General features: G+C 37.9%; 1 protein-coding gene across 8 annotated transcripts in view; it reads left to right on the top strand.

Moving 5' to 3' along the window:
- The window catches only part of LOC134536900 (NFX1-type zinc finger-containing protein 1-like), a 111,122-nt gene that overhangs the window by 14,479 nt on the left and 69,680 nt on the right, over positions 1–26,963 (top strand). For all 8 annotated transcript variants that reach the window (XM_063376969.1, XM_063376970.1, XM_063376971.1 and 5 more), the window contains 4 exons: positions 1,000–4,148; positions 9,887–10,044; positions 11,552–11,635; positions 14,864–15,135. In XM_063376969.1, the coding sequence (XP_063233039.1) occupies positions 1,042–4,148; positions 9,887–10,044; positions 11,552–11,635; positions 14,864–15,135 (3,621 nt within the window). In that variant the 5' untranslated portion in view covers positions 1,000–1,041. The remainder of the gene's footprint in view (positions 1–999; positions 4,149–9,886; positions 10,045–11,551; positions 11,636–14,863; positions 15,136–26,963) is intronic.

Below are 26,963 nucleotides of genomic sequence, written 5' to 3' on the forward strand. Positions count from 1 at the left end.
ATAAATCTGAAACATGAAGTTTCTAAATTAATTTTTCAAATGGTTGATTTGATATGGAATTACTCTTTTGTTACTGATCACTTAGTATTATATTAGTCACTACTTTACACATTTGCATTTACATTATTTGGCAATGTTGTTGCTTTTCTGAAATCAGTAGATTGCAGTCACTTGTAAGTGTATATTCAAATTTTTATACTTTTTTCAAACTAAACCATTCTCGTCTATGTTTCCTGCACCGAATGTTTTTTTCCAGCATGGTAATAATTTCTGTAAGTGCTTTGCTATATTGAATTCACTTTTTTTTTAGTATTCTGTTGCTCGTTTCATGATTATAACTTGAAGTTCCATTTTATTCATCTTATTGTATTAAATTAAAAATGAGCCAAAATGTACTGCATTATTAGAAGTTTGGCATTGCTACTTTTATTATAATAATATTAATTAATTTTATTATTGTATTAATAATTATATATAATATATTTTGTTTTATAATTATTACAATATGTATTTCTGCAAGCAAAGTGTTTTTATATTAATGGGCAATTAACACACAAAGTGAGTGGTGACGGAAGTGGAATAAATGAAGGAGCGGTTGACTGATGTTAAGTTAGAGTAAAAAATGTAACAACATGGGGAGTAGTCGCAACACGTACAGAGCTGTAATGATACACAAAATGCCATGTTGAACAGTTCGTGTTCGTAGCATGGACTGGTGGTAGTCACAGCAGAACACAGGTGGGTGTGCAATGCAGAACAGTTGATGTTACTTGTGGCTCGCCACGATCAAGATGCTTTGGCGAGTAACGCATGCAGTTCGCATGAGTGCAGTGGAATGCATTGCAGCAGAAGGTGGTTGGTGTGTTTGAACATCTAGTGTTAAAGGTTGATAACCATTAAAATAATATAATTTTCTCCTTCTGTCACCACTCACCTATATGTAATATTAATATTAGTGTAAAATAAATCTCTGATGTAAGTTTATTCTATTGGTTTCAGGTAATAGGTGATACGCAATAGGAGGGTGGCTTTCCTTCAGCAATGAGTTTAACAGATGAACTGTTTTCTGTTTTGGAGTCGAAGGAAACGGACAGCAGAAAAAGCAACAGTGACGCTAGAAGGTCAAAAAGCAGTCCCAGGACACACAGTTATCTGACCGAGGACACGCATCGCACTAGCAGCAGCAGCCGCCTTGCGCAGCCGGGAGGAAGTGGTCAAGACCGCAGCAGGCATGAAGACGCGCGCGGTGCCGGCCGTTACGATCGGGATGATCACGGACACAGAAAGCGCGACGATGCAGGTGACGGTCTGCCGATTGATGGTGGGGCTGTCGGTAGACGCTACGAGCGGAGGAGTGGCAGCCTTTCCAGCCAGAGGGAACCACCCCTCCCCGCCAGAGACGGCCAGTACGTGAAAAGTGACAGGAGTGAAGACCTACGGGGCAGCAAACCTGATCCCCGGTCGAGCAGATTCCACGACGAACCCGGCTGGCAGCCCGGCAGGAGTAGCCAGCATCTTGCCGACGAGCGTAGGAAAAACGGCTACGCAGCTGAAGGTGGACGCGGCAGTACAAAAGACTACTCTGTTTCTGATGATGCTCATAAATTTGATGATAAAAGCAAGAGAGATTCTTATGAAGCAGCTAAAGATTTGCCGAAAAAGAATACTCTGCCGGATAAGAAATACGTTGAAAGATGTGCAAAGAATTACAACGATGGATCAGAACCTAATAGAAATGGTTCATATGAGAATGATACAAGAAAGTCTGCCAAAAAATATTCAAAAGGAAATGACAATAATGATGAAGTACCATATAGAATTATTAATTACAGAAAATTAGAAGAAATTGTGAATGGCAACCCTGTTGAACTGGTGGTTTCTCTAGCCAACAGACACTCGGGCTTTGAAAACAAGCTCAGGGAAAAATTGTCACCAGACTTTATCATGCTTATAATGAAAGCATTGGCTAAGATTTGCAAAGCAGAATTCCATGAGAACAAAGTTGGGATTTTGTCTCATGCGTGCGAGGCAGATTTTCTTAATCAAGTTGCAGATTACCTAATGAAGCTACCATTTGAAACGGATGAGAATCGTCGGTCCAGAATCGACGAGTTTTTGTTCGACATCCTTACATTTTGTAAGACCACAATGGATTTGTTGCCCGACAAGGCATGCGATAAGCTTCCGAATATGCTGGATACCACGGAGCGTGCAATGAGGTGTGTTGAAGCGTGTCTAGCGAAAAAGTTTCCTGATGCTCTTAATGAAGGTTTTGTGGATCTCGATTGTCGTCTGAAAGTGCGAATTGGTGAAAGAGAAATGAAGCATAAGAAAGCTACCTCTGATAATGCAGGACAAGATCAGAAGCCTCCACCTGATGATTTTAGAGAAATTAGCATATATCCTACGCCAAGAGATATTTTGAACTCCGATGCTACGTTTATCCGGCCAAATATCGTAAAGGGTGCGTACAGTAGTGTAGATCACTATCTTGATGTTCAGTTCAGGTTGCTTAGAGAAGACTTTGTTTGTCCTCTGAGGGAAGGTATAACTGACTACATGAGTAAAACATTGGTTGAGGGTAAGCGAAAGAAGCGTATCAACAACGTAAGAATATACCGCAAAGTTAACTTCATTGCTCCGAAGGTGGTGAATGATGTGGTTGGACTAGAAGTTTGTTTTGATTCCAGTGATCGTTGCTCAAAAGTTAATTGGGAACATAACAAACGGTTTATGTTTGGTTCTTTACTGTGTTTTACGAACGATAACTTTGCTAATATATTTTTTGGCACTATTGTTGAGCGTAAAGTGGAAAGCTTGAAAAAAGGACTAATAGTAGTAGAACTGAGAGATGTTGACCACATTAATGACAGAACTTTTTATTCGGATTTCATCATGGCCGAAAGCGAAGTCTACTTCGAGCCGTATTTCCATGTCCTGAAAGCCCTGCAGAAGCTTCAGGCCAGAACATTTCCCATGAGACAGTACATTGTAGACGTGGACGTCAGAAGCGCTGCACCAGTTTACATTCAGAATCAACCGAATTTCCAGTACAACATCGATGGTCACAACGTTTCAGTTCTCGACGATCTGACATGGCCATCTGCAGAGCAATTGCACCTCGATGACTCACAGTACGTTGCTTTCAAGTCAGCCCTCACCAAAGAGTTTGTAGTGATTCAGGGCCCTCCTGGGACGGGGAAAACGTACATAGGGCTGAAGATCACAGAGGTGTTGTTAAAAAACTCGCCCATTTGGAATGCAAGTAACAAACCGATACTGGTAGTGTGTTACACGAATCATGCTCTCGATCAGTTTTTGGAAGGCATTCTGAAATATACCAGTGAAATTGTTCGTGCCGGAGGGCAGTCAAAAAGTGAAACTTTGACACAGTTCAACTTGAGGGAGCGTCGCAGGAAAAACGTACGCAGTGCGGATGTGTCGCTGTTGATGCGAGACATCCACAGCAACGTGTCCCACAAGATGGCTGACATAAAGCTCATTCAACTGGACTTGGAGTCCATCAACAGTGGAAAAGGAATCATTTCATTGCACACTTTAAAAGCAGGAGGCATTTCCAGTGGTCACCTTTCATGTTTTTTCACTAATGATGGTAAAATTGACGATGATGTATTTATCGAGTGGCTGGAGATTGGAATGCAGTATTGTGACGAGCCCGAGTTTCACAATGCAGAGCGGTCGGAAGGTGGGAGTGCAGAAAGGGTGGACACTGATGCCCCAGAGCTCGAAGGGGATCCCAATGAAGGCGTCTGGCAGAATGCCTTGTACAATCCCATAGACTTCGCCCTCGACGATTTGAACATCACCACTCACGTCAAGTTTGCCTTTCTTTTCGACACGCTCAGGGGCGACATTGCAAAGTTGCACCAGAAACGGGCCACGTTGGAAAATTTGCCGGACCCGGCGGTCAGGAAGGCATGTTTCCAGCTTGATCGCGAGATCCGGGAGTACCACAAGTGCCTGAATTATTGGCAGAACTGCGTGCAGAGCAGTGGTCGCTGTGACAGGGAAGCGGCCGAGAGCTTGCTCCGCGGCGCGAACTTGTGGCAGCTGTCGCCCAATGAACGCTGGACCATCTACAGCTACTGGGTCAGTAACCTGAAGAGACGGATGCTTGGTGATTTAAGGTTGGTTTGCACATTGTATCTCTCAACGGCATTTATTTAATAAGGTTTTTTTTTACTGTTTGTGTTCTTTTTGTGAGGTTGTGGTAGGTTAGTTGTCAGCATGGACCATAGTAAGAGGGGAGGGGATATAGGATATTTAGCAAGAACCCCCCACTAAAAACTTTTTTTGCCAATATATGAATAATGACATCTTAAGGATGAGCATGTACAATGTTTCTCATTTCATGGAATACTGCAAGGGTGTACGAAATAACATATTTACTTATATGAGCTTACTATTGCATGATTTCCAAGGAATGCAGTTAGTGGTTTGACTTTTGAAAGGGTTTAGGGGCATATTTTGTAGATAAAAGTTTTTGTAAGTCAGTATATGACCAAATATTTTGACTCTTAGGGTCTGTAAAAATTACTTAAAGAATTTTCTTGTTTTCAAGTTCTATGCATGAAAAATTTATTTTTAATTTAATTAATAAATTTCCTGGAATGTGATGGGTGTTAGCAATAATTTTCCATTACTCTTTATACCATCCTTTGCATCATAACTCCTTTAAAATACAACTTTGAAGGAATAAAAAAGTATTTGTTTTTGATCATGTTTAAGTTTGTGTACTTAGTTTTTTTTAAATATTTTCAAATGATAAAAGTGCTGAGCTGCCTGTGAAAGGAAACCTTTTTTTTTAGGATTGAACTAAGATAAATTTATTTTATTTGAAATGTGTGAACTGCAGGAAAAATATGGTTAAAGTATTTATAATGAGTATTGTTTTGCATACACTACTGCAGTCTGAAATGTGTGCAGGTCTGCGGGAAGGGGGAGGGGAAACCACTATAAATAGAGGCAAGATTATATATGGTGACTAATGATAAAACCAAAATAACAGCGAAATTAATTCAATACAATGTTAAACACCGAAATGGAAGTTAAAAGCCCGCCAAACACCGAAATGGTAGTCTATAACATTGTATAATACCTATATATGCAGATTAATCTTCTCAATTACCTCATTATGGCTATTAAAATATACACTTCATTTCATAAATCATTGGTTTAATTTGTTTTATCTAAAAACCCCAAATGTTAGGTACTAAGTAAAAAAACATTATTTAGTTTATATCTATGGTTTTTCACAGTAAAGTATACAAAACGAGTGTAGCTAATACCATACAGACATGGGTAAAGGCCTACAGAGAAACATTATTTGCATATTTTTGTTTAACTTACTCTCATAAATATATTGTTGCAAGGGCCCTCGGTCTCCGTCAAGTGCTCTATCATAAATGTCACTCAAAATAAAAATAATAAAATAACATCTTAAGATTTCAAAATAAACAATAGAGGGGGGGGGGGGGGGGGTAGCAGTAGAGCTGTTACCGGGATTGTCTAACCTCCTTAGGACAGGGGGTGTAGGCTGTTGACTGAAAGAAAAAGAAAAAAAAAAGTATTATTTATCCCACATCGTTTCAGGTTTTATTTCCGGTAAACTATGACCAACACAAAAGTAAATAATTAACTAATTAAATAAATAAAAAAAATACTCCTTTGAAATAAATAACCAATAATTTATCCTCTTCTTAGAACGAGTATTACTTTTTTAAAATAACATGATTATTCTTAACGCACACCTCGACCCATCCTTAAGCTAAAATTAACGAAAGAAATTTTACATTACTGGATACCACAAACTGCCTGCAATCCTGGAAAGAATCAAAACGTTAAGTCATCCTAACACAATTTTAAAATACGCCCACAGATGTTACAAGAGGTGAAGGAAAATTACGAGTTCGCCATTACTTACAACACCTTCGAACGGCAGCACGCAGCTACCCGCCAGGCCGGGGCTCCGACAGACCTCCAACACCTTACCGAGAAGAACCAAACCGGGCGCACCCAGGGTGGCCCCCTTTATTAATTTCACTTCACATCGTCATCACGTCGAGAGCACTCCACGCGAAAACAAAAATCCCGGCCGCGATTTCACAACACAACCGCCATGCCGTCAACCGACGCTATCCCCCCCTCCTCCGGTCATGCCAGATCCGCACTTCTCCCACCAGGTTGCGACACAAACACCAGCGCGTCAGGCGCGCGCCTGCGCGAGAACAGCAACGCAGCGAAACCAACCAGGCCGGCCAACGCTCCCGGAGATTCCAGGCCAGAATGTCGCAACCGCCCGCGTAGCTGGCCAGGCCCTCGGGCGGCGAATCACGCCACCGTCCCAGAAAAACAGAGAGCGTTAGCAATCTACCGCGCCCGGAAAACAAAAGTCAATGCCCGAGTGTCGCAATCAAGTGTCAGGAACTCACGCGGGCTCACAAAGCCCTACATGCACAAAGCCAAGTTCAATAAACCCTACACGTAAAATTTTACCGTGTGACATCATGCAGTAATGTTTAATGTACACATTTTAAGTGTCTTGCCATGAATTGTTGAAGCAGTTGAGCTATGTAATTGTGCTTGATATGTACTTATTATTACATGTGTTTTAATTTTTAATGATGATAAAGTCGAAATTTGCTATGTTTAATTACAAAATTTTCTCCTTTATAACACCATATAATAATGGTTACGCGATGCACACACATTCGCTGATTCCGATTCTTACTGTGGAACCGCGGATGTCGTTGCTGTCGCTCCACGAATTTCTGCTTCTTGTGACATTCATTTGTCATTGAAGTTTCCACTCTTGCAGAAAAGCTGTATGTTCTTTGATTCTAAGAGTAGGAGTATGAGAGAAGTTAGCAACCAGCCGTGCACGGCTAGCCGAAATTAACATATGTAATGCTGGTAAGTAATGTTCCCAGGCTTGTCATTGGCGCACATGTTAAAATTTTTTAGCAAGATGTGGTTTTCGTAATTTGAGATCTCTGCAAATATAGTTGCAGATTTGCAGTAGATATTACTGCACTGTGATTAATTATGTACTGTAGTATAAGTCAGTGCCACTCGAGTCTTCCTGCATCATGACCAAGGACAAGATTACATGGTGGGTTGCGATAAAACCTGAATAACACCGTAAACCATGTCGATACACCATTGTAATACCAAAATTCAAGTTAATACACCACAAAGCATCCAAATGCAACTAAAATCATGAAACTAAACTAATCAGCATTTACGATAAGAACTTAACTCTAATTTTTCTTCATTAGTGGTTGTTTTCGTTCGTGGTTATTTTCGATAAATTAAAATAATTATTTCATAGAAGGAGTTTTTCCTTGCCCTAGAAGCTGTGGACGAAATCGTATCACTTAACACAATTGGTTGTCAATACGTAGCCTCTTTAATAACTGTGAATGACAAATACGTAATCTTTTAAATACTAAATTCAATGAAAGTAATTTTTTTTTTTCATGAATTTTGAATCACATTAAATGGAATAAAAAAAAATTGTAAACAGTTAACTTCTCTTTTAATCTTGCAAGTTTTATAAGTGCCTCATTTTAATTTATGTGGTTAATGCATTTTTAAAACAAAAATACTTAACAGATTTATTTTATTTGTTCCAAATTGTTAGACATGCTTATTACAGAATCATTATATTGTAAAAATGATCATGTATCATGCAAAATGACAGTTTCGAAGAAATTAATATTTCATATAAGGTAGATGTACCAGTAGTCGTCATGCTAAGAAGAGTTTTATAAAAAAAAAATTGTGTACATAACCTTGTAGGTGTATTACTGCCCCTACATGTTTGTTTTTAACCTCAAACTTTACTCTACAATGCTATCCAACACTCTTCGATAAACACAAATTATTTTTGTAGATTTATAATTTTGAAAAAAGTGTGATTTCGAGGCAGTAGTCGTCATGCAAATTTTCGTGTTTGCCAGTGTTCGTCACATGTTTGTGCCAGTAGTCGTCATGTGCGATTTCGGCTGCATTAGTTTTAATTCATGGATCCAGAATGATAGTATTGTACTATTTGGGCTTCAAATTTTATTTGGTACTATATTTTAAACATCAAAATGGCATTTCATAAAGATCGTTCAGTAATATAATGAATAATCCTCATTAAATTTTGAATTTACTACAGCACTCACGGAACAAAGAGGGACAGCACATAGAGCTGTAGCAAACCGAATGTATTCGTTACTGAGTAACGGGTGTTCCGTCTAGTAACGAGTAACGAAACGTTACACACGGCTGCATTTTGTTACTCGCATTTCTCGTATATTTTACGCATGCGCGCGCATATTCAATGAATTTACGATACAAAGAACGATGTTTGTTTATTAATAAAGTATAATTTGGAAATTCCTCGTCTAAGTTTTTTTACTGTTTATTAAAGGTATTATATGTGTAGACAAAGTTTGAGATTGGAACAGAAACAACGTAACAAAGTATTTTTTTACAAATTAGAAATATGTATGTTTTTGTTTTTCACTATCGCGTATTTTCACGTTTTTTTGTTCTTATCTTAAAAGAGATATAATAAAGCCGCTCTAATGAGATTTAATTGTTTTTTGGTTAACAAAAACTGTTTAATTATCAAATATTGTTAATTGTTTATATTCTATTTATTATTATTTACGCGACGTCATACTGTACGCGTACGCAATACGACTCAATTCGTTGCTGCAACATAACATAGCATGTTATGCGGTATCACAAGTAAAATATAAAAATGAATCAGGGCCCGCCCATCTTCCTACCCAAGGGCGATTTGCCTTTGTGTTTATCGGACAATGTGTTCCTTGGCACACTATTTTTTTCCGCTGCTCATTTTATACTCATACCATTCGCTACATCTTTAAGAGCAGCTTCCATGGCTGACTCTTCATACAACAGTATTTTCCGTTTTGGCATTTTGCCCTGTAATTAAAGAACGAGACACATTACAATGTTTAGTTACTTATTAATGTCAAAATATATATCGAATGACCCCTAAATTAATATAAACAACAATGCCTACACAATTTTTGCAATCAAAAAAGTAAAGTAATTTCCGACCCAGAAGTCGTCATACACATGCATCGGAAGTCGTCATAGGTGACGACTACTGGATCTGATCGTAATAACGTACTTTGTCTATTAACAACAAAGAACCAATATTATTTAAGAACTTTAGGGTGTAACTTAGCACAACTTTAAATAAAATATTAAATGTGTCAGGTATGACGAACACTAGCAATACAAGGTTTTTATTGATCCAGTTTTCGTCACCCTAACTAAATCATACAAAGAAAACGAATTTTTTTAAATAAACACTTTCACCTCTTCAAGAACATTTAACTAACACATTCAGCACAAAACATCACGAATAAACATGAAAAATTACAGAATTAGAAGTAAATATGTGCACTAACGTCCTTAGTGTTTTAGTATAGGAATTCCCCTATTTATCTTCACTGCTCTACGAACTTTTGATGCACGGACTTTTTTTGATTGAAAATAGTGTTTGTTCCGAAAACTATTGTGGTAATTTCAGCTAGAACGTCGACCAAATTTTTGTCAATATTTAAGTTGGCGATATATTGAGCTACTTCACTATTATTTACATTTGAAGTTGCTAGTGACGACCATTGGAGCAGTGACGAGTACCGGGGCACTTACCTTATATTAAAACTAATAACACCGAAATCTCCTGTTTTAAAAACGAAATGAGTTTGAAAATAAAACCATTAAATCTTCTCTCTATTCATGACTCTTGTAACGTAGTTATTTTTTTTTCTGTTTTAGTAAGTTTTTTGCAAAAATCTCTATGTTGTATACTTGAAAGGTGGTATGTTGTTAGGGTCCTGGAGCGTGAACTGCGTGTGAGCGCGAAGCGGTACGAAGAAGTGAAGCAGATCGGAGACCTGCACGTGATGAAAAACGCTCTGGTGATCGGCATGACTACAACGGGAGCCGCTCGTCTGCAGCCGTTGCTCCAGGCTCTGAAGCCGAGGATTGGTAAGGAAGCACGACCGTGTTCGTTCCCCGTTCGCTTTCGGAAGCTCTGGCCTACATTGCCTCCTGGCATATATGTGTCAACGAAATAGCCACTTGAGTTTTAGATTTTTTTTTTTTTTTTTTTTGGATTTGGAGGTTGGTTGCCCACAGAAGCAACGTGATAGCAAAGACTTTTTTTAAACAGTAATGTAAATGGGTATTTTTTTTGTTGCCACAGACAAGCTGACTAAAACTTGAAAATATTTTTGTACCATTTAAAATTTTTCTTTAATATTCCCATTTAAACTAAATTAAGGTTCGATAATCTGGAGATGATCTACGAAAAGTCGTTGATCTAGCGTGGCCGTAGTTCTGAACTTGCAGGGTTGAAGAGCTAGGTCTCCATTATGACTAAGAAATGTGTAAGTACAATTTTTTTTTATGAGATATGTTTCAAACTGGGCTGTAGTGCTTTTAATGGTGTTCATTACACATCTGCGGAAATACAGAAAATGAATTTATACTGTGCAACTAACATGCAGTTATTTAATATAACTTTACATTTTAACTGAAAACACATAAATTTAGTTTTTACAGTTATCAGATAGCACACAGTAAGTACATATCTAGAATCAAAATTTGCTGTTTAATATAACATGAAACTGCTTTTAAGAGATAAATTCGTAGGAAGAGTTTAGAAACTAAAATAATGGCATGTAAACAAAATATTTGACATTTGACATAGCAAGCTGGGCAGAGCTGTAAGTTCTGATTTTTTTTTCCCTGAAATTTTTAGTTTTCATTATGTTTTATGTTCTTAATTTAGTGGCATTAACATGTTTGGTTTTCTAACAATTAAAATGTTTGACGTTAGGAAACAAGACCTTAAGCTAATGGCTGGTTTTCTAACAGTTAAAATATTTGACGTTAGGAAATAAGTCCTTAGGCTAATGCATTCCAGTAAAATGTGTTTACTAAAGTTTGTTGTTAAAATTAAAGGGTAAAGCAGTTTGCTTTTCATAGTACAGTAAAGATAAGTTGGAGATTATATTCAATAACAATTTTTTTTGTACTTGAATTTACTCAGTACAATCATCGCCACAAAATAATATAAATTACAATGAACAATAGCTGCATTGTGATACAGACAGTACTGGTTGAATTTTTTTATATGATAATGAACATGTGTGACACTACTGAAGTTATGTACTTCTAAATTTGATTCTTAGTGCCTAATTCGAAAAGGAAAGCTGAGGCAAATATTTCTTAGGGTGTATTTTATCCTATTTGTTATGCAGTGTTCATTAAAATCAGTTATTACCAGTCATTAAACTTACTGAAGCAGAAATAAAAATTATTGAAGTATTTGATGGTGCACGGTAAGATCTCAATTGGTAAATACTTCTTTCTGTACATATTTATATGTATTGCATGCTATTGTAAATGTTTATGAAATGTACCAAATTAGTGATTATTGTTATTGCAAGGCATGCAGGCCAGTAAATTATTTGAATTATTTGTGTTTCAGTTATTGTGGAGGAGGCTGCAGAAGTCTTGGAATCTCACATTGTGGTGTCGTTGACAAGTGAATGCCAACACCTGATACTTATTGGTGAATTTATTTTTCTGCTACTTTTCTTTTCATGAGAAGTCATCTTGAAAGTCATATTGCCATTTATAATGCTCTTTTTTTGTTTAATATAAAATGTGAGCTTATCACTCCATAAAGTTCTACGTACTTGTTTGGACTTTTAAATATTGTGTGTAATTTAGTGTATAGTGTTTGAAAAATTTGAATTTTGAACTTACCGCGCTGCTTGCTAGCAGCGCCAAGTTTTTCAAGTTGGCTGCCTGCCAAGGTGGGTAGCCCTGCAACTTCCAGCAACGAAGCAACAGTTGTTGTTCAACCATCATGATGGTAAGTTGTGCTATCGTGCAAGCTTGCTGCCATTCGAGTTGTTCGCGAGCCAATCGGTATTAATTGTGTCGTTTTATCTGGATTTTACAGTCTCGTACGTCTATAGACAAAACAGTACTATTTACTACTAACAGCTGGAATGGGATTATATATAGTTAAATATAGGCTTCAGTAATGTAGCAGTTGTAAACGGGTGAACATACATTACATTGTAGTATGCCTGGCATACTTCTACAATAATTAATAGAAAGTTAGCAGCTAAAAATTTACCCACTTCTTAATTTTCTGACATACCACTTACCAAGATGAAGAAAGTAAGTCAGTTTCAATTTTGCATACCAGTAACGAACATTGTTGCCAGCCCATGTTGTTTTTATCTCCCACCAAGCAAGTTAGGGTTTGGTTCTTGGCAGTATCAATTTTGAATTGTTCGTGAACTGGGAAACGTGGCAGACGTTTCCGTATTCCCGTTTCCCCCGCTGTTGCATTTTGTCGCTGCTCGATCTCATCATTTCTCCCCTTGTACGTCTCCGTTTACTCAAATGTCAACAAGAGTTTAGTTAGGTAGTTTACAAAAAGAAACAAACTGAAAGTGTTTGAAAATGCATTGACCTCTGAAACTGACAAGTACATTTTAAAACCATACGGTAGAAATTTAAAATGCAATTTTTTTTTCACAAGAGGGTTAAAAAATAAAAATGTAAGTAAATTTTTAAAACTATCACATTGTCATGGGAAAACTATCATTCTAGTTATTTGTTGGATATTACTAGAGTCAAGATTTTGTGGTGTTATTTTAAGACAAATTTTGGTGTAAAGAAATAAAGATTTCGGTGTTATATGGTTTTATTTTTTTGGTCAAAATACCCACGGCAAAATTTTCTTGCTTTTCTGTACAACATGCAAATTTATTAAAACAAATATTAATAAACACTAAAACCTCATGATCTAATTACAATTAAGTTCATTTGCAAATTCATAGATAATTAAGTTCATTTGCAAATTCATAAATTCAAACTTTTAAATAACTACTAAAAATTTCACAACTTAATTACAATCACATACACTACAAAATTACACAATTAAGCACTTCCAAAGTTACTATTAAGACGGTTTTATTGAAATGCTATCATAGTTAAATTTTCCGCATTTTCTGGAGTGAGACCTTGTCTTCTGTCACTAACTACCAGTGAGTACCTGGAAAATGAACGTTCTGCATCAACATTTGATGTTGGGAACCAGATTGCCCTTAAACTGTCTTGAGCAAATTCACTGTAGTCCCCTTTAAGGGAGCAAAGTACCTTTGCAACATCAATTTGGCTTGTTTCTGGCAATGAAAGTTCATCCTCAATTATTTTTTTGAAAGCAACATAGCCATGTATGAATGTATCAATGGGAAGATGGGAAACAGAAGGCAAGTTATGCAGAGACTTCTGTAGGTTTGCATCTTCTATGCCAACCCTACTCACATTTCTTGGGTTGAACAGAAAATTAATGGCATTAAAGACTCTTAGACAAGGATGTCGTTTAACAGATGAGTTTTGCCTCAAACGCTTATGTTTCTCACTCGCGACATGTTTCACAAGCGTATCGCGTCTCTCGTAGTCTAGCCTGCAGTTACAGAATTTGCACATTAACATTTTATCACTGAAATAAAATCCTTCGCTGGAAAATTCTTTCGGTCGATCAATGGCAGAAACCTTCGTTTTAGGCATTATCAAAAATTTTTAATCACATAGGAAGAATTTAACTTCTTAATACGCAAAAACTTGCTGTGCTGGAAAGATCAAAACAATGGAGAATAGATGCGAATAAAAAACACATACCGAATACCAACATACGCACGTGAAAATTAATACCGACATAAACATGTACTATTTATTATTTACAATCGTTACGTTAAGCAGGGTTAATTTTATTTTCGTACCCTATGTACTTTATTTTAAATAAACAGTAAAAGCAATGCGCTTTAGTGTGTAATATTTTAATGATTAAAAACGTAATCTTAGAAAAATATATTTTGGACGTTTGTTATTTTTGTATTTACAGAAAGTGAACGGCGGCCATAGTTATCAACATCTTAAATTATTATGGTACACAAGATTACCATTTAAAGAAAATATTACGTTAATTCCAAGACTTCATTTTAAAATCTATAATGAATCACCATCGCATATAATATATATGGCTGCTAGTTACTGTCAGAAATATTTGATTGTGCTGAAGATAGTAAATTGTCCTTACAGAATGGAAAAAAAACGTAAATAATCAGGATCGACAAAATTGCGTGACATATCGCGGATTTCGCACAATTTCGTTTTATTTCGTGTTTTCAAGCGGTTTTCGGTGTTATTTCGTTTTATCGCGCATTACTATATAATCGTGCCTCTAGATATTACATTTAATATTTTCCAGAATGAATGGTTTTATTGACTCTCCTTCCTCTGTGTGTGTTGCAATTAATTAAATCATTAGTACATAATACCTTGTATTGCAGTGGCCTATACAGGATGATTTTTGGAGGGTTTGGAGGGCCTTTTAGCTCAATATATATTTTCTAAATGGGTCCACAAACAGCCTGTTCAGTTTTCTAACCCTCTACAAATCACTCTGTACATACAGACGGCCTGATTCCGCAGATTGGGTCATCACAGCTCGTGGTTCCTCTAGTACATTCTGGATGGACCTGTGCCATCCAGTTGAGGGGAACCTGACACCGACTGCTTGCGAAGCACTGTCCTTGACTCGCAGTCGGCGGTCCACGAGTTGGACAGAGTGGAGGGGACCTGTTTTCCATACCTACTAGGTCCAAATTATGGGCTCTGGATTTATCAGATCTGGAAGTTAACTCCTGAACAATGAGGGGTGGGAGCGGCGAAGGAGAAGGGACCTCTTCGTTGATCAGTGTTTTGTTGTTGTCAGGGGATCACAAGCAGTTGCGGCCCAGCGCGGCCGTGTTCAAGCTCGCCAGGGAGTACAAGCTGGAGGTGTCGCTGTTCGAGCGCATGCTGGCCAACGGGATGCACTGCGAGACCCTGAAGGTGCAGCACCGCATGCGGCCCGAGATCGCCCAGCTCATCGTGCCGGCCGTCTACCCGGAGCTGCGCAACCACGAGTCCGTGGGCGCGTACGAGCACGTGCAGGGCACCACCAAGAGCCTGTTCTTCGTGGCCCACAACCACCCGGAGGAGGAGGTGAGTAGGGGAGCACTCGCCGTGCCGAGCCTGTCCCTTTGTACGTGGCAACCTGGCCACGTCACGCCAGGTATGCCTCTGAGCAAGTTGGCAGATTTGTGTTATGTGTTACGGGTAATGCTAGAAGAAGTAAACCTAGGTTTACCCGGGCTAACTTAGGATTATCCAAGGTTTTAGGTTAAAGTCAGAGTAATCAGTCAAATAATCTGGAGATTACCGGTGTTAGGTTTTGCGTCTTTTTTTGAGTACCTTAGGCTAGGTTAGTTAAGGTATCATTCATTTGGTTTTTAAAAAAAAACATTACCCAGTCAGCGTTGGGTAGACCTAGGTGTACACAGGTAAATGCAGAATTTTAATTTATTTAAGTTATTATTCAAACTTTACCCAAAAGACTTGAATAATGCCAAGTTAACTCGGGTAAACCTAAGTTTACTTTTTCTTATAGCATCACCTGTAACATATGGATGTGTCAGATGATTTTATGCATTTTGTGACTGAAAATCGATTTTGATATCAGCGTGTGTGTACACCAGTGCAATAAAATGCTGAGAATGGGACACATGTTTCAAGAAAGCTTTAATAAATGTCTTGTGCCAAATATAATATTGCAGACCAGAAGTCTTGCAAGCTTGTTCTCATTTCATGGATACTTGTTGCTTGGAACGGATCGGCATAACCAGAAATTATGCGGAGCGTTACACACATCTGACTCAAAACGACTCGAGTACATGTTGATTGATATAAAAACATCTTGTATTGTAATGTTTTTATGCGCATGTACAGGTATGTTAACTTAAACATATACAGTACAACCCTGTTATAACATTCTCCAAGGGACCAACATAAAAAAATGTTATAAGCAGGAAATCATCTTCACTTTGTAAAAATTACGCGTGGATTGATTAAATTAAAAAGTATAGGTAAAACAACACAAAATACAGGAGTAATACACTAAGTACAGCAATAGAGTGGAAAATTGGTTAATTTTATTTATAGATAATACCTAATAATATGCTAAAGAAAAAAAATGTTTTGTACGATACAGTTCAGAGTCGAAACAGAAATATTAACTCTTTTGCAATCACAACACGCGTTTGTTTGGGGTTCCTGTCCACTTGGTTAATAAACTGAATTTTTTCAGCTACAGAATATATTTTCGCTTATATTTATCGGCCATCATAGCCGTACAAAAACCTGAATAAAATTTCAATAGTGCGTATTTTAATTAAATACGACCATGACTACAATAAGTAAAAAAAAAATAATTACGGTAAAGGTTAACCACAAACAAAAGCCGTGAATATATCCATAGAACAGTTAACCATCTCAAGGTGTTAAACCTTTGAAACAAAAACCAGCACCATAGACTACAGAAGCACTGTTTCAGACCATGTATCAGTGCACAAAATGAGCAACATAAGTATAAAGGAACAAGTCATAGGCTAACAAGCGCGAACAGGACGCCATATTGATAGTCGATCCGGTGCAAGTTGTGGAGTGCGTGTGTACCACGTCTATGGTGAACTACTCAAATGTAAACATCTGTTGTTTGTATATGCGTGCTGTATTTTCTAGCTATGGTTTCGCTCTAAATTATGACTTTGAAGGAAGGGATACTGCAAATTGTGGCAGTTATCAAAGCAAATTTGAACGTTAAAGGCGGAAATGTAGAAATTTCAATATTGTTACAGGCGGGAAATTAAAGCATTGTGATAAATGGAGAAATGACGGGACCATAAAATTATGGTGTTATAGGCGGGAAAATTTTAAAAACGGGAATGTTATAACCGGGTTGTACTGTAGATGATAACTCAATTTGCTGTGATGATGAATGCCATCCAGCAACCTGCAAACAATTATGTACATAATAAGTGGTGTTAAATAGAGGAGAACAGCACGTTTATTGCATGTGTTCATCCATTTTTTTTATGTGATCTGTCAGACAAATTATTAGATGTATGTCTGGAAATGTTTGCAAAAAATAATAAATTTTATTTATTTCTACAGAATTTTTTTTTCCATCCAAAAGGGGCAATAGCTACGGTGATTTGAGTCAAACATGAGCTAGATATTTGTTACTGCCATTAACTAGTGACAGACTGATCTGCAACAGTTACATTCTATGATCCCTTTAGTCAATATTTGTCTTACTTTTTTTTTATTATGTTTGTAGCAGCATTTCCAATCTTCCTTTGTTACCGAGTTGATGGCAGTCATTGTTTATGTACGTAATACTTGAAGAAAAATATCTTGGATGATTTACATTCGTAACACACCATTTTATTTTTACTTATGCTATTTCAGTAGCATTAAAGTTACATAAATAGGGCAATTGGAGAATAAAACAGTGTGTAGGAACTTCTACAAATCCATCAACATGGAAAAATTTCTCTTTTGGCCAGTGATTTATGAGTTACAAGTTCCAATAACATAAATTAATGCCACATCGCACACAGTTTTAGCCATTCCTTCATTTAATTTTTTTTGGTCACATTTTTAATGCAATTGTTCATTGTGGTTCTCTTCTACGTAAACTTTGAGACATCCTGGATCTCAAGTATAATTTTTTACATGTAATTTTAATTAGTTAATTAATTAATTAATTAATTAATGGCAGCATTTGCTTTTTGTATTTACTCTTAGTCTTAATTTGTTTGTTATCCACAATTAAGACTTTTAGCAGGATGCAATACTGTATGGGCAAGGAATCTTGCGAGCTGTCTGCGCGGGGGTGAAGGGGAAGGGAGTGTCGTGCGATAGGAAATTCTGTCTCCCTTCCTGCGTTACTAACCATGTGAAGTATATTGGCAGGTAGTGTGCGACGAGTAATGGAGGCGAATGTAAAGCGTAGGAAAAGTAATAAAGTGATTCACAGCAAAGAGAGAAAAATTATTCGTAAAGTAATATCAATTTGTGATCAAGAAGCTCGTGAAAAATGCCTTTCGATTCCTATTCACAAAGCAACGGAATGTGCTGCAAATTATGCAGATGTAAGCAAAGCAACAGTGATGCGTATTCGAAAGAAACAAATTGCAATGCCAAATGAACCGCATACAACACCAGGGAAAAAGAGGTAAGCCATGCATTTTAAACATGTGTAATGTGCATTAGTGATATTAAACAAAGGGTATTTATCATTGGTTATGTTAGTTTTACAAAATATATCAGACGTGCATATTTTTTTTATTATTAAGATTGCTACAGCATAAATTTTTTATGTGCAGGCCACGAAAAAAACGCAAGATTGAGATTGACAGTTTCGATAAACATGTCATAAGAGAGATAATCCAGGAATTCTATGCGGTTAAAAAAGTTGTCCCCACAGTACGCAAATTGATTCCTGTATTAAAGAAAAAGATTGGTTGGCAGTGGAGCCTTTCGTCGCTCAAGAGATTATTGCGAAGTATGGGTTTTGTCTGGAAACGGTGCGAAGACAGGCGGCGTTTGTTAATCAAACGAGCTGACATAGGGAAGTGGCTCTCCAAGTACCTCACTCAAATTAGACAGTGTAGGTCTGAAGGTAAGGAAGTGTTTTACCTTGATGAGTTGTGGGTGGATACTAATCTGACATTCCAGAAATGTTGGCAACGCAAAATTGACGTAACGGGAGTAACTCAAGGAAATGCAACCAAGAGGCTAATATTGGTTCATATTGATTCAAAATGTGGATTTCTCCCAGGGGGATTATTGATATACAAGTCATGTACGACAGTCGGAGATTATCACGGGTAAATGAATGCTGCTAATTTTGAAAAATGGCTGTCCGAACATGTTCTACCAAACTTGCCGCCATCTTCTGCTGTAGTAATGGACAATGGGCCATATCACTCCAAACAAGAGGATAAGCCTCCTTCAAAATACAGTACAAAAAATGAAATGATTACATGGCTAAAATGCAGAAATGTAGAGTATGATGAAAAAATGCTGAAATGTATGTTGATGGAACTAGTAGAAAAACACAAACCAAAGGAGAAAATATTTTGAGTTGATTAACTTTTAAAAAATGCAGGACATCATGTCATTCGACTCCTACCATACATGTGTGAGTTCAATGCTATTGCATTAGCGTGGGCAAAGATAAAGAGGTGCATTAGGGGATGTAATACCGTGGGAGAGTTCTCTGCGCAAGCACTTCAGACGCACACACTGGATGCTGTTAACTTTGTAACAAAGGATGACTGGTAGGCTACTGCAATCATGTTCAAAAATTAGAAGACAAATACTGGAAGAGGGACTGCATCATAGACATGGCAATGGACCAGTTCTTAATAAATTTACATGACAACAGTGATTATGACGAATTCCTTTCATCAACAAGTAACAGAGTAATGGACAACGGTGATGAAAATAGTGATACTGACAGTGCTACATCGTGTTTGGCTCAGCCTTTGTAAGAACTGGTATTTATTGTTTGACTTATAGAGCTCTGGTAATATTTTAATGTTTCCATATCACCTCGTTTCACATAACTAAGTGGTGCAATTTTGCCACTCTTGGCTTACATGAGCTGCGGATCTAACCAACACTGCCTTCACTGTGGTGAGTTTCAAAACTTTACTCAAATTTTTTTTACAGTCACGTCATTTTAGAATTATAGTGTCTATTTATTAGGGGTGTGCGGGAAAGGAAATTTAGCCTCGGGAAAATTTCGGGAGGGAAAATTAAATTTCACTCGGGAAATCGGGGAAAATCGGGAAAAAAAATCATAAGCTATATAGGATGCCAGTAGGTATATTTATAAGTTTTGGAGTGTTTTTACCACAACAGCGCCATTAGAAAACAGACTTAGTATAATGCTCTGTTTTCATGTAAGAAAACCAGGTCTTCCACATGTTGAGTGGATAAAGATTCTCTCTTTGCAGATACTATGTAGCTAACCTAACCTAATTGACCATTAGTTATCATGAGTTGTCCAAAATAAACATTCACGGACACACGGCAAACGAAAAATATGGCGGCGTACAAATAAATACCGTTGCTATGTTCTTGGTTTATGGTCTTTCCTTTTATCAACACCGCCATATTTATTTACAATGAACCAGGAAAAAAACGAAGATGCACAATCGGGGTTTGGCTCTCGTGTCTGTGAAAAGAAGGCTTCCCATCTTCAATCCGTTGTTGTTTCGATGGACCTGGTTGTGAAGAATTTGCCGTAATGGGCTGTGAACTTAACAATTCTTGCCGTGTCTCATATTCCAACTTTACAGTTGGATGTTGAGTCAAGTGCCTTATGAGACCCGATGTGCTGCCATAGCTTGTTTTCAGAGTTTTATTGCATGTCTTGCATGTAGCACTAAGTTTATCATTGCTTCTAGCAAAAAAGTTCCAAATACGCGTCTTTTCTTCAGCCATGTTTACAAAACAACCAAACAAAACAACCAACATGTAACGTGAACTAAATGACAAAATATATTACCATAATTTTGTATTACTACGTGCCCATGTAAAATTCCCCTAATATTGTGGACCTCAAATAAACATTAGAAAAGTAAATTATTCAATTTAATCTTATTTTCACTATTTACGTGTCAGGAAAAAAAAAACTGATGGTGCTGCCATCTCCTGTGGGCTGTAGCGTAACCCCGCCTCTAAGTGACGCACTGGCCAATCGCAGCTGACCCTGATGATTACGTCACTGTTTTTGTCTTGATTTTTAGATGAAATAATTTTAGACGTAGTGATACGATTTCATTCCGGTAAACAGAAACATTAATACAAATATAAAATTACGAAATGTGCAATATACACGGGATTTGCCAATAATGCGGCAAACTATTAAAGTAATGTCTCGTATAGTGTTGTGTTTCAGACCGACTGCTTATTTAAGTCAGTTATGTAAGTTTAGAAGATCGTGATGTATATCATTTTCCGAGATTTTGTTTTCCCATGGATATACGTTGACAAAAAAGAATTTCATTAATAAATGTGTTATCTATATTAAACTATAAAGCAATCTCTTTATTTTTCCTTTTATTGTAGGCCAAACGGGCCGTTGTCACAAATATAATTTTTTTCCCGAAAATACCGGGAAAAATATTACCGTATTTATGCAGATATAGGCCGCACCTTTTTTCCAAAATTATGATCCCAAAAATTAGGGTGCGGCCTATTAGTGAGATAAAAATTAAAAAAACATTTTTTCCCAAAAAAAATTTTTAATATGTCAATATACAATTGATTAAACTAATTTTTAATGCATGAAAGTCTAAAGTATAAACAAATAAGTACTTACATGTAATAAAAAATAAAGACACGACTCACCTACAATGTAAACAAAGAATGGGCCGCTGCCGATCGTCCCTAACCTCTCGTGATGCACCATAGCAGCGGGCTGGCAACTGCCGCTCACAAAATAGTTTTCTTGAACATTAGGTAAAGTAGTATTTACAATTGTAAATACCCCACCTTTTTTTTAACAAAGTTTGGAGCTGAAAATAAAGTAGGTCCGGGTGTTTACACGTAGACGTCATTATTTGCGTGTGTTTTTTTTTATGCAAATATTTTGACGAGATGCATTACTACTGTGAGTTTATAAAAGAAACCATTAAACGTTATAAACTTACTTGGAAGTAAAGTAAATAAGCTATAGAAGCAGACCTGCAAGTCTGCTTTGTTTACAAGTGCCGTGCACAGTGCGCTACTGAGTGCCAGGCGAATGTTGTTGCCAGCGTCTGATGCGCGCGCAACTACCTAGGTAGCATCTAGGCTCTAACAGGCGGAGTGTGGGGTAAGGTGGTGATTGCGATGTTGCCAAGTGAGTGTTGCCGTAAATAATTTTTAAAATCTGCAGTTGTTGAATAACTACAATACCTACTATAAAGCACAGTGCACATGCTTTTCTTTCTGTATGTATAACAGTAAATCAAAAAGCTGACACTGCAAACACGGATGAAATTTACGTACCGTAAAAAGAACACACTACATATACCGTAAATCTTAGGGGAAAAAAAAACACTTTACATATACCGTACGTACATCTCTTTGTTAAAAAAATCCAATTTACGCACTCTCGCTGTCACTTTCCTCATCATTGTCTTTTGGTTCATTTGGGTCGCCTGCTTCGTCTTCTCGCGCATCCCACAATGCGTCATCTTCTGAGCCGTCCATTTCCGACGAGATACCTGTAACCTTGAAACTCTTCTTCACTAAGTCTTCAGAAATGGATCGCCAGGCTGCAAGGATCCACCGACACACTTCTGCCAGCGAAGCTCGTTTTGGACGGCCTGATTTTGTTGTCTCGTGATGGGACCGGATCCATTCGTTGTACAAACGACGCATGTGCACTTTGAAGGACCACGTCGAGCGGCTTCAGCATGCTTGTCATACCGCCTGGTATAACGGCCAAATTGGTTTTTCCTTCCTGGATCTGCTTCTTTACACCCTCCGTGGGATGGCCTTTGTAGCTGTCCAGAACAAGCAATGATTTCATACGCAAAAGTCCCCCTGGCCGTCGACACCACACACACGAGAGCAAGTCCTTGACCAAATCTTCAGACATCCACCCTTTTTCCTGGACCCGCACTATAACTCCCGGTGGAAATTTCTCCTTTGGCAAGGTTTTGCGCTTGAATACTACATATGGTGGTAGTTTTCTGCCATCTGCCGTCACACACAACATGACAGTACATCTTTGCTTGTCTGCTCCAGTACCAAGTATCTTCACGGAGCGAGAACCCGAAGGCGTGACTGTCGTGGCTTCCGGCATATCAAAATATACCGGCGTCTGATCAGCGTTTCCAATTTGCCCTAGTTGGTAGTTGTGTTGCTTTCTCAAATTTATAATAAACCTCTGAAAACTTATCAACTTCTCTTCATAGCTTTCTGGAAGTATCTGAGCAATGGATGTCCGTCTCCTTAAACTGAGTTCTTTTCTGTCCATAAAACGCCTCGCCCACCCATAACTAACCTTGAATTCGGTGACGGGTATGCCATGTCTTCTTGCGATTCTGCTGCCTTCGAACAGCAACATTTCAGTAGTAACAGCGAAACCATTTTGCCTTGTGCTGAGGACGAACTGGTACAATTCATCTTCCACCTCCGGATATTTCGGCTTCTGTTCTCGTAAGGTACATTTTTTTTTTTTTATGCCTTACAACTTCTCTTTCTGTATCACCCATCTTCTCACGTTCTTCTCGTCCACTCCAAATCTCCTTCCCGCCTCTCTCTTACCGTGCTCCTGTGCATACTGTACCACTTTCAGTTTGAAGTTAGCCTTGTAACTAGCTCTGTCTTTTCCCATCTCTGACACACGCAAAATATAAATAAATATATGTAAATGAAAATAAATAAATATAAATATTAAACTTTGTAAAACTATGACTGAAATTTCCAGTACACGTTTACGTAGGTAGCTATGCTGCACGACTCTCGTAAACAACGGTGTTAATTATCGGTACGTGGAAACAAGGATGAACAGGTAGGGGAGAAGTGGGCTACACAGATAACGGAACTGAAAGAATGCAAGGGGGGAGGCCGGGGGGGAAGTACAAGGTCAACAAAGTCCGCTGCCTGTGTATGGCTACCAAAGCCATGGAGGCGGGGCGGGGAGGAGGAGGATAAACTATACACAGGATGCAGACAAGGTCAAACTCCGCTGTTGCCAGCACGCTCTTATCGATGGCGCTGTAAACCGTCACTATGTTTACAGTTTTTCTTTTTCCTTTTTTTTTATGAGATTATGAGTGCAAAATTGATGTAATTTATTTTAAAGGTTTTATGTTAAAAACAGTAGGAGGAAGATGTGAATAGAGAGCCTCAAATCTAATTAATGATGCTATTGCAAAGCTATTTTATCTATACATTTATAAAACCATTACTATATTTTAGCGCGGTTTAAATTCTCGTTATTCCTACTTGCATAAGTCTGTGGATTTTCAATTCCAGCTTTGGTTAGTTCATCTATGGTTGCTATAAACAGGTATTCGTTCGATAGTGGTTTTTGGAATATGGATGTGTAAAAAAACAAATAAAATAAGAAAAAATTATCTGGATAGGAAGATACGTACTGAGTGAGGGTCGTACTTCTCTTTACATTTCCGTTCAGCTCACAAGAAGAGACTACAGCGGAGTTCCGTTATTTTGGTAGACGTCAAGTTGGGTTCATGAAATTCTGCATTAATTTGACAGAATTATGGATTTTCCGAACTTCAAGAATGAACTTACTCTTCGGTTGATATCTACATTCATGACCATCCTGGGTTCGAATCTTCGTACTTTCCATCCCTGAAGGACGATGGTCGGAGCCGTCAGTCGCTGTCACAAGAATTCTGAGGCCTGAGTTCCCGACACAACCATGACGACCATACATCCAAGGTTCCATGTGGTCTACGTCGGTGAGATCGTTTCAAATTAATTATAAAGACTTTTCAGGATCAGAGGAGGATGCTGGACTGTCGTCATCTAATTTTACAACTAGAACAGTAGTATTCGTAGTTTTCAGCTGGTCGAAAACGTCCTTGTCTCTGGTTACCGCTATCCAGAGGTCCAGTGCTGCAGAGTTTGCAGTGTCTCCGAACAACTGAACTAGACGTAAGGTTACGTGAATCGAGACATTACTAGTATGAAATACCTTTACTTAGATTTTGGCTCTCTAGGAATATATGTCCGCATACAGATAACTATCCTGATCTAGTATATATGAGACTATTTGATTACCTAAATAGATGTCATTTATGTTCGCTTGTTCTGTTAAGTCAAGGTAATAATAAAAAAAACTAATATTTTGGAAGGTATAACTAGTTACGTCAAAATTCATAACCTTTGGCATTACTTTTAAAATATATATATAATTAGGCGCCCAATGTCAATAATTAAATATACCACGTTCTACAGCGCGCAGTTGCCACGATCGCTCTGTGAATAGGTACGTACTTCGTGATTGCCGCTCATCAGCATTTCAGTGCGGCCTCTTTTTGAGATATTAATTTGTTCTAAGACTTTAATCAAAAATTTAGGGTGCGGCCTGTATCCGCACGCGGCCTATATCTGCGTAAATACGGTATTCCCTCCCGTCGGGAAAAAAAGCAATGCCCTCCCGAAACATTTCCCGAAATTCGGGATCCCGCATACCACTACTATTTATATGTGTTCAGTGTAACAAAATGCCATTACGTTTTTACAGATACACAATTACCGTATTTACCCATGTACCACCCGCACATTTTTTCTGAAAAACAACATTCAAAAGTCGGGGTGCGGGTCATACACGAAATTTGAGGTTTTTGACAACAATGAAGACTGAAAAAATTGGATTTATAGTACATTACCGAATGCTGGACGCATTTATTACAATGAAAATACAGCGAAACCCCTTTTTTACGTTACCGTTATTTACTTTTTCCCGATATTTTCAACATTTTATTTCGGTCCCGTTTTAACCTCATATGATGCGATGCAATGCAATAAATTGCAGTTGTTTACAACGCGCGTATAAACTGCTTCCCGCAATTTACGCTGTTTATTCTGAGATTAACGCTTTCTAATTTAAATAATCGTAATACGACGTATTCTGATGTGTTTTCAAGACGTTTTTAAAAGTATTAAACTTTATCCGTAACGTGTCGGGAGTCGCTGTAATCCACCTATAAAACGTAAACAGCGCCAGTTGGCATCATTCGGTATAGAGCGCGCGCACGTAGTCGAAGATCGATAGCGATAGCTCGCAAACTTCTTGCTACGCGCGCGCTCTGTTTACAACCGAGTTAACTATAACTGGCCACCCGCGCCATTTTATGCGTATCAATACAACTCACGTCTTTGCTACGGGTTTTTTTACGTTGAATAAAATGGTTTTATGGCATCACTCATTATTTTTAATTATTTGGCACTACGAGCTTTATTTTTATTTGCAGGATGTTGCAACGGACTGAACAGTTGACGATTGTGGTTATTGCATACAAACATTTTAAAATTTATTTCACCAAATTTACGTCTGTTGTTTAGCAAAATTGATCTACTATTTTGACAATGAATATTACTGGTTTTTTCTTCTTAATATTTCATGCATTTGTGTTAGTAAAATTCTGTGCTGCAGTTATAAAGAGTTTTCTTTGTTGTTACAATGACAGACTCTTCTTCCCTATTTATGCAGGCACATGTAAATAGACATTACAGTGAAAATTTTTTTTTTCAGAGAGTATGTTGAAAATTTGGGGTGCGGGTCATACATGGGGGCGGGTGGTACATGGGTAAATACGGTAAATGTTGCGCTTTCATTACGGCGCTGCATGTTCTTATAACGCCTTAATATATAGCCGGGCCGTGCGTAGTTCCGTGCGCGCCGCCCCGCCGCCGCTTTGTTCTGCCAATCCGTGCCGAGCAATGTTTGTTGTCGGAACTATGGGATGCAGCTCGCTACTTTCGTGGTCCCTACAGTAGCTTCTGTGTTTTGCTCACCATGTTTGTGTGACGGGTCGTACCATAACTTTCATCGTTTTGCATTGGTACGTGAGCTGACCATTGCACGACAGTAATTTCTTGGATAATTTTTCGCCGCCTCAGTCATTGCTTTGCAACGCAGTTTGGGCTGGGCTGTCCTTAAAGACACATTTTGCTATAGGAATTGCATTACGACATTAAATGCAGAAAAGCTGTTTTGGAAACTTTTGCTGGTATCGAAACAGCACTGTTTGGCATGTTTAAGCGGCTATCAAGTAGTAGCAGTGTCGAACTCGATCTAAAAATTATAGCTTAATCTTGTTACGACTGATAGAGTTTACTACATTGAGAATTGAAATATTTAGTACATTTTATTTGTGGTTCAAAAACATCCTGTTCTGCAGTAAAATAATACGTTCGTAAGTTTGGAAAACTATGATTAGGAATTAGGA

Source organism: Bacillus rossius, chromosome 11, assembly GCF_032445375.1.
Source record: "Bacillus rossius redtenbacheri isolate Brsri chromosome 11, Brsri_v3, whole genome shotgun sequence".
NCBI lineage: Eukaryota > Metazoa > Arthropoda > Insecta > Phasmatodea > Bacillidae > Bacillus > Bacillus rossius.